This window comes from Fundulus heteroclitus, chromosome 7, assembly GCF_011125445.2.
Source record: "Fundulus heteroclitus isolate FHET01 chromosome 7, MU-UCD_Fhet_4.1, whole genome shotgun sequence".
NCBI classification, from domain to species: domain Eukaryota; kingdom Metazoa; phylum Chordata; class Actinopteri; order Cyprinodontiformes; family Fundulidae; genus Fundulus; species Fundulus heteroclitus.
Genome location: NC_046367.1, coordinates 14,493,313 through 14,502,304, shown reverse-complemented (window position 1 = coordinate 14,502,304; position 8,992 = coordinate 14,493,313). Strand labels below are relative to the sequence as shown.

Below are 8,992 nucleotides of genomic sequence, written 5' to 3'. Positions count from 1 at the left end.
GAGACACCTTGTCATCCTTACACTTCCTGAAAGAGAGTAAAGTTGAAACGCACCAAACCGTCCGATCTATCTGATCAGACTTAAAATTGTGTCGTAGTAATTAGACCTGGTTGAAGTGAAATGGGCCAAAACAGATCAGTTTGTGGTTTTCTGCAGCCGTCCTGCGTCGCTCCGGCCAAGGTAGACCCCTGCTCTATCTTGTTTGGAGTTACACAGCAATTTGATGGGAAAGCCATGAATAAGACAGGAAAAGGGGCACTTTAGCAAGGTATAAATTGGAACAAAATCTTTAAATTATCTATTTTTGGCCAGTTTAAGTGCTGATTCACTGTTTTTGATTTCATTTTTGAACTTTTTTTTTTTTTTTTTTGTATTTTAAAACACTTGTAATCTTTACAGTGGCAGCTTGTTAAAAGAGGGTGCAAAGACCTCGCCCTCATCGAAACTGCAGGAAGAAATGTAGACAGAACACGTAAATTCCAAAATAAAAAGTAGTAAACATCTGTTCCCTCGTAAAATGTTTTCTGATATTTGATTTTCAGGTAGCTCATTCCATTTTCAGTTGAGGTAACTTTTTTTGTGTAAGTCTAATTACATTCCTTCTATGACTAGGGGCACCGGCCAAGTAAGTGTGTATGTATGTTCTTAAACTAGTGGCTTCCATGTGACTTTATCTCTAATTGATGTGACGCCACCTGTCAATCAATCTTGTAGGCTTGTCAGTAACTGACCAATTAGCTATCTCAATTTGTCCCAAAGTGAAAGGCCCTTTACCTGCAGAACAGGTACCGAGCAGACATAAACTTCCAGCAGCAGGAAAGTGACAGTGGACCAAATCATGTTCATGTAGAGTTTGTTGAGTTGTAATCCCTGTAATTGTGTGCCTTCCAAACAAATAATTTGTATTACCAACTGCCACTGAATCCTAACAAAACATTACAATTACACACATTGCAATTACACACATTGCAAACCCCAACTCTAAAATCTACAGCACAAACAGACAGCAGACATGCTTGATAAGCAAAAACAAACTGAAATACTACAAAACAATAGGGCAGAGTAGATTAACTCTAAACAGTGGTTTGTATCTTAGGTTTACATTGCTTCTTTTTTAAGGACACCCTTGGCCTTATCAAAGTAGACACAGGAGTCTTATAATAATAATAATAATAATAATAATAATAATAATAATAATAATAATAATAATAATTTTTCAGTAAACACCTAATTATACTGTATCATCCGTCAAACTGTACAGGCACAGTTTCATCCTTACAGATGCATCCAACTCTACTCGCATGTCCACAGTAACATGAACCAAACTGTAATTCTTACTAAACACACTTTTTAGATGTAATTGTTCAACCACACAGTTTGCTAAACCCACTTTTAAAATGTCAACAAAGCTGATTTAGTCATGTGACCCTTTATACTTGTAAATCTTAATGCAGTGATGCATGCTGTCTGACACGGCCAGTTGCCCGTCCGGTAGCAAGGTCAAGCCACGTGGACTACTCAAGCCCTGGTTCACAATGGGCCAGCCGACGCCCTGAGTGGGGTACAACACAATTCTGTGCTGCTCTCCCCAGTCTGCAACTAAGATATTGCTGTCTTTATCTATGCATATGCCCCAGGGACATGTAAGGACTGGTCCCATACCAGCACATACACCAAGAACTCTCACTGTGTTCCACCCTGGCTCCAGCACTTTGATGCAAGGCACGCGTCCTGTTTCGTTGCCCCTTTCAGACACGACTACCATGCCTGAGTTTAAACAGGCTGCCACTAAGTAAGGCCTGTGGAATCCGGTCACCACTGTACGTTCCAGCCTGGAGCCTGTTTTTGGATCAAGCTTCAGAGCAATGAGTGTACCTTTTCTTATATCTGCAACCAAAAATTCATCTAGTCTGGTTACAGTCACCCCTCTGGGAGCTTCCAGTTCATCTTTCGCAGAGGCCAACCCTGATCCCCCAAAGGTCTGAAGCAGACGACCGTGTCGGCTGAACACAAGCAAAGCTCTTTCTGCGGCACAGCTTAAGGCAATCAGACCCTTGGCATTGACAGCAATGTCAAAGTAGTTTCGACATCGTCTGGAGGAGCCGCTGATGTTCGGAGAGGTCACTTGCTGAAGGACGTTTCCTTGAGGATCAGTCACCTGTTTGAAAGTTTAAATTTAGTTTAATGTTCAATAGTAGTTATTTTTAAAATACGAGAAAAATAATACAAACCTGGACACGTGCATTTCCACAGTCAACTATAAAGAGTTGCCCTTGTGGTGTGGCATGGATACCACTTGGCAGAGTAAGGTCAGCCCGGCCTGAACCCTGCCTCCCAAACTGCCGAGTGAGATGAACACCGCTCGCGTTGAACTCCATAAACAATGGATCAACCTCTTCCTCTAACTCCACCAGGGTAGGTTCTCCTAATTCCCCCCTACCTCTCTTTTGCTCTTGAGAGGAACCATCTATGACTGACAAGGACAGTGACCTAACTACAGAGCCTTGTTTCAGTCCAGTTGTTGTGGCGTTTTTCTTTGACTGTGGCAGGACGTTACGGCCTACGTCGTTAGGGTATGAGAGGATCTGACTCCTTTCAAAAACCCTGAATCCTCTACTCGGAGCTGGGGAAGCTGAGGTGGAGCTCATCATGGAGCTGAGGTTACCACTCTTTACTCTGCACAATTCTTGCTTATTTGTAGCGCTACTAATCAACGGCCTTGTCTTATGTGTTAAGTCTACTGCCGACTTGGATAGGTGAAAACTATGTTTCAAAGAGCCTTTGTTCAAACTGAGGTCATTTGATGGGCTTACAATAAAAGTATAGGTTGAGTCAAGGCTATCTGCTGGAGATGGTGCACGGCCAGAATCCCCCAGCGTCCCTAAAGAGTGTTCATCAGAAGACTGGCTGAGACGGGAGTGAGATCTCACTTTTGAGGTGACATCTAGACAGCTTTGACTGACCAAATGATCTCTTGAAGTCATCTTTGGAGATGTTAGGGTACTGCTACCATATTGCAAAGGTCTACTACTGGAATCAAGACTCCCTTTTCCTTTAGGTCCACCCCAGCTTTCTAGACTCAAGCAATGACTCATCTTAGCAGACTCTTGTCTTCGTTCAGGAGATGATTTTCTACTAGTGGCCACAGAAAGCATTTTTCTCTGATTTAATGGGAGAGCAATGATCCCCATCAATGTTCATCCTGGATACTGTGTCCTTTGCTTTGATGTCCCTACTTTTAAGAGCAGAAGGGACAGCCAGAAATACGTCTTCACCTTGTAACTCAAAGCAACTTGTATCCATCTTATCAACTTGGGAAGTTTCCCAGTCAAACTCTTCACATTTAGGGAGCCAGTGATGTATCTTTGTAGAAGAGAGATTCTGGCCTTCCTCTGACTCTAGAGCATTTTGGTTTAAGAGGTTGATTCTTCTGACCACCCTGCCTGTTGGGGATGTCCAGCCCTGTCCTCGTGTGCCGTTTTCTTCTCTACAACTTTGATCGTTTGTGTCTTCGCAATGTATCTCCTTTGAATGTAGAGCACACAGCTTTCCATGAGGCCCACAGCCTCCAACATTCAGACACAGATTTTGCTCTTGCACTCGAATGTCTCCAAAGGTTACGGCATTAGGTTGGGAGCTCGGCTTGAAATTCACTTTCTTAAGTGAAACAGAGATTTCCCAAGGTTGTAGAAAGTCTGAAATTTCATTTAGTAAGGGGTTTTTGCTTGTTCCATTTTTAGATAGAACAGACTGACCCACTGTCTGGAGTCGTTGTTGAAGCTGAACCATTTTCTCAAGCCGTTGCTCCAAAAGAGACTGGCTGACCCTTGCAGCTGCTATATTCTCCCTCTGGACTTGCTCCAAGCGTTGCTGAGTGTCTCGATGGTCCTGCTCCACCCTCTCCAGTAGGCGCCGCTCCTCTCTACGTGCTCCAAGGATTGCTCGTTCCACACCTCGATTAACTGTTTCAATCTCGGTTGCATGACGGACCTGAATCTGACGTAACTCTTCCTTGGCCTGGGCGAGATCACTATGTGCCTGGGTTGCCCAGCAGGGAAGTGAATGATGTGGAAGAGAAGATGAAGGACAATCTGACTCAGAAACTGGACTTTTAGGCTCTGGACTGTTTGCTTGGATGGGAGAGGGTGAACTGCTATCATGAGGTGTTCCCATAAACATCTTGAAAGAATGGATCTTTGTTCTCAGTATCTAGGAAAAATCAAAACAAAGAAGTTTAGGGGATTCATAGGTATACAGTAACTTTATTGTACTTGGGCCCCATTCTTTGGATTTGTATCATTCTTTGGTGGATCATCAACTTGACATCCTTCATTTATATGTTTTAAAGATCATGAGGGAAACCTTCGGTCAAGTGTCTCTCAAATGTAAACAAAAAAAAAATCATAGTATATAATAAACAGGCACAATATTATGACCTATGGACCAGCTAGCTGGTCTCTAGCTATCCAGACTCACATACACAACAAACTGCAACGCACTGTGGCTTCTGACAGTTTTCTATCAACACCAGCATGAAGTTTTAAAATACTAATGATTTCTTTGTCTTTTATTTGCAACCAAGCAAAAAATCGCTTGTAAATCTTTAATAAAGTAATTTGCAATCATTGGAAAAAGTCCTTTATATTCAATATATTCCTTTATATTCAAGGATTGTTATCCATTTTGTATGTAACTCCTATTTGTAGGGTGTTTTGAATTGTTTGCTTACTTTTGTTCTTTGTTTAATAAGCAGCATTGTTGAATTTGCCGTTGGGTTTTGTACACTTTAATTTCATACTTCACAACCCTGCTATGGAGACAGGGTGTTTATTTATACTTTTTACCATGACTGCTGAAGTTCTGGGGGGCAAAAACACAGAACATGGACAAGAAACAGTTTTGCATCTAACATTGAAGATTTTAATTGTTTTTAAAGCAGTGATAGACAAGAAAAATAATTCAGAGAGAGGGCAAGAGTAGGAGGTACTGACTGTCAACACCACTTCTCAGCTCCTCAGGGGTGAGAGTAGATTTTCGTTTGATATTTTATTTATGAGTGAACAAAATTATGTAGAGGAACAGTGGTCAAAGAAGTTAGTCCTCTATAATAAAAACACAAGAACATTTCTACCTAGGAAGGCTTATGAAAAGTTTCAGAAATATTTTAATATTTAAAGTGTAACTCACCACACAATTAACTGTTTTTTTTTTTTTTTTGCAGGTAGCCTATAAACTGGGCCTAAGGGTCCAACTTAAATGTTACTGTGCAGTTCTTTACAGTTTCACGTGAACTTGATTAGTTTTGCGTCTTAAAAGCGTGTTGGTGCTGCCCTCTTGGGGTGGAACAGTGGCTTTTGCAGTTAAATTTTCCTATTGGTTCAAACAGTACATGCTTCCGTCATCATAGCTGCTTGGGTATGAAGCATCTCAATCAGGGGGTTATTGACAGCGCTTCAGTGACAGGCTTTGTGGGAGGTGACGGCGCGCTCTGATCCTCTGTAAAGCCAACAGCAGCACATCTAGGTCACTTAATAGCTCTTGTTGCACCCAACTTTTTTCCTCATTCATGAAATGCTAAAATCGGGGGCATTTGCGGGGACAGCTTTTGCTAGGGACAGGTCATCCAAAGCGGAGACTGTCCCCGGGAATCAGGGATGTCTGGTCACTCTACCGAAAATTTGTCTCAGGGCGGGGTTTTGCTTTTACATTAATCTGCACATTCACACTGAATCCAATACCAGTGTTATGCTCAAACATAACAACTTTCAGAGAAAATGACTACATTACAACTACTCAACAATATAAGCTTAGAAGAAATTATACATCAGTTAATCTCCTCCTCCTGTTGTCTTGATATCCTACCTACAACCTTCCATTAAAAAGTTCAGCCAATCATTGCATCTGACTTGATTCAAATAAATTAATCTCTTTCATCGCCTGTTTTCCCTAGATTTTAAAAACAGCGGTTACTAAACTATTGATAAAAAAGAGCAATCTAGACAAATCACATCTGCAGAATTACAGGCTAGTCTCCAACCTCCCATTTATCACTAAAATATTTGAAAAAGCTGCTTCAGCAGCTAAATAGCTTCCTTACAATGATCAACCCTTTGATGTTTTTCAGTCCGGTTTCCGTGCTCACCACAGTACTGAGGCCGCCCTAGTCAAAGTGTTCAATGACATCCACATAAATACAGACTGTAGAGTCTACAGTGTGCTAGTTCTGTTGGATCTCAGTGCAGCATTTGACACGGTTGACCATGATATATTATTAAAGCAACTGGAGAGCCGGGTCGGACTCTCTGGTACAGCACTCAATTGGTTCAAATCCTGCCTAACGAACAGGGACTTATTTTTGTCAATAGGTAACTTCTCATCAGAGCAGACAAAAGTCTCATGTGGGGTACTCCTAGGTTCAATCTTGGGACCCCTTCTAATTAGTATCTATATGCTTCCACTAGCTGAGGTTACAACAAGAAACAAGATTAGTTACCATAACTATGCAGATGATACACAGCTCTACATCACAATGTCATCAGGTGACTCTGAATCCATGTGCTGAACAGATGCTTAGAACAAATCAATGCATGAATGTGCCAAAACTTTCTCCAGCTGAACAGAAACAAAACTAAAGTTATCTTTGTACATGAAGAGAAACAAACTAGAGTCAGCACGCGACTTCCAGAAAACTGCAAAAACGCTGAAATACTGAGTTCCTTTAAATCAAGACTGAAAACCTTCCTGTTTAGAGTTGCTCCTGACCCATAATAACAGGAACATTGACCATCAAATGTGACGTGTATTGATTTTTTCACTTGATAAAAATAAATGTTTGTGACCATTTCGATGTTTATGATGTGTTTATGTTGTAAAGCACTTTGAACCGCCTTGCTGATGAAATGTGCTATACAAATAAACTTGACTTTGCTACATTGGGGTGAGTTACACTTTGCGCTGTTGTCGCACCTTATCGTATTTTGCCGTGTATTTTGGCATATGATAAACATGCTACATTGGTCTAAATGTGAGGGTATGAGGTGCTTTTTGTGGAACATCAAGCTTTTATCATCTCTTCAAAAATAGGTCTCCTTTGAGTCACCCCCACTGTGTATCGTGTATATGTTTTGGGATAAATGGTGTAGAATAGACAATGTTCAGGATGAGTTACGATACTTTTCCTCTGACAACACCATCTTGTTTTTCCATTAAAAGATCAACCAACACTATGAGCTACACCCAGTGGTCTAAAAATGATTACCCTAATTATTCAGAAAACAGGTCATGCTGCTTGTAGAGGTAAGTAAATCTATATCTCTGCAACTGAACGTCTGCATGGCATATCCTGAGCTTAATAAAAATTTTAGGGGGTCATTGCTGGGAGATTTGCATTGAACCTACATACATTTTGTTGCAGTGAGCATACCTTTGTGCAAGATGTATTGCAAATCTGTAAAAGATTTGTTATGCTCATGTACACATTTTTTTTTCTTGTCCAAAAAATCTCTAGCAGCCTGGTTTAGCTGGAGATGTTATTGTGCATGCTGCAATTAGAAATGCTTAGAAGACGATGATATAGTTTGTTTGACTTAAAGCTGCACATCTTCCCACAGCTTTGAAATAAAAGGCAGATATGCCACAGTGTGAGGGAGGTATGAGTGGAAATAGGCTGTTATAGCATGTAACAAAACTGTACAGTAGTATATTAACGGTATACTATGAATAATTTTGTGGAATTCTCCAAGAAGTTCAAAAGAAATAGACTTTAAAATCAAATAAGAATACACAAGATTTTAATCAGGATCTTACATTTTTATTTTCTTAGTTGATTTCTGGTTAACCTTGCAGAGCTGATAACTTTTTAAGAGATTCAGCAGTGTGCAAATCTTTTCATGATGTGAGAAAGGTAAGAAACATTAACAAGATTTAACTTATTCAGCTTATAGAGCCATCGATGAGTATTAAATGAACATTGTGACAGCATCAATTTTCAAAAAGCTTTTAATGATGTATGTTTTGAAAAAAAGGTTTGACATGGCCAATTAAAATATTCCATCTTTGCCTTGTACTGCTGTATATTGGACATCGGTAATGAGAGGACGAATTTTGTTATTCCATCAGTGGCACAAGTTACTTGTAAATTATGTATGTTGGACAGTGACAGGAGTAACTGAGGCACTGGGTCAGTACTGGCCCTTTGTTTTCATGTTCCTGCTCGTGTTACAGAACTACATTATACATGACAGAGGTCCAGTTTCTCATCTCGTGACCCACATATGAACGAGCTAAAAAGATACTGCTATTAAGACAAAACAGAAAAGTCAAATGTAATAAGATTTTAATTTAGCTGTGTTCCAAAATGAAATGGACTGCAACTTAGTGGAACAATTCTACCCGAAGACATTGAATCGTAAAAACTTACAAAAATATCAAGAAACTTTAAAGTACGTGTATATTTTTTTTTTAAAAGAAGAAAAAAACAACTTAAAAACCAAATCTATCATTTTGTCTTACCTGTTGTCCTGTCAAGGTGCTGCGGTGACTGTTCGCTCTGCTTCACCACATCTCTCACCCTCTTCACTTTCACCATCGAACACCCCCCCCCCACCCCAAGCTGTTTTGGCTGTTGCTAGGATACCGCCAAGCTGACTCCGGTTTCCTCCGTGTGCATACTCTGAACCGTGAGCATTCAATATTCACATTTATGTTGCTCTTAACAGCTGTATACTTTTTGATTTACTCTGTCGGTAATGTTTTAGCCATGCATTTAGATTGAAGCATGGGGATTAACTTTAGCCATTTACATTAGGATGATGTTAAGGGGCCAAGACGTACACCTTGAGTTTTTCGGACAATGGTTTGAGTCTGTGATCCTTCTTTCTGCATTTAATTAATATACACTCAGGTGGGACCCAAAGGTAGCTGTAAATAATTGCTAATATCCATTCATCCATTTTCCAACACGCTTATCCCTGCTGGGGTCGCGATGGGTGCT

General features: G+C 40.4%; 1 protein-coding gene across 2 annotated transcripts; it reads right to left on the bottom strand.

The window, feature by feature from the left end:
• Positions 1 to 1,202: 1,202 nt before the first annotated feature.
• Positions 1,203 to 8,590, bottom strand: LOC105930332. 2 transcript variants are annotated; one of them, XM_036139010.1, is made up of 3 exons: positions 8,512 to 8,590; positions 2,232 to 4,209; positions 1,203 to 2,158 (listed from the first exon to the last, which is right to left on the bottom strand). In XM_036139010.1, the coding sequence occupies exon 2, from the start codon at positions 4,177 to 4,179 to the stop codon at positions 3,136 to 3,138; it is 1,044 nt and encodes a 347-aa protein (XP_035994903.1). In that variant the 5' UTR covers positions 4,180 to 4,209; positions 8,512 to 8,590; the 3' UTR covers positions 1,203 to 2,158; positions 2,232 to 3,135. The 2 variants fall into 2 exon arrangements, with proteins under 2 accessions (XP_035994903.1, XP_012723959.3); XM_012868505.3 differs by lacking the exon at positions 8,512 to 8,590 and having other exon boundaries at positions 2,232 to 4,689.
• Positions 8,591 to 8,992: the final 402 nt, after the last annotated feature.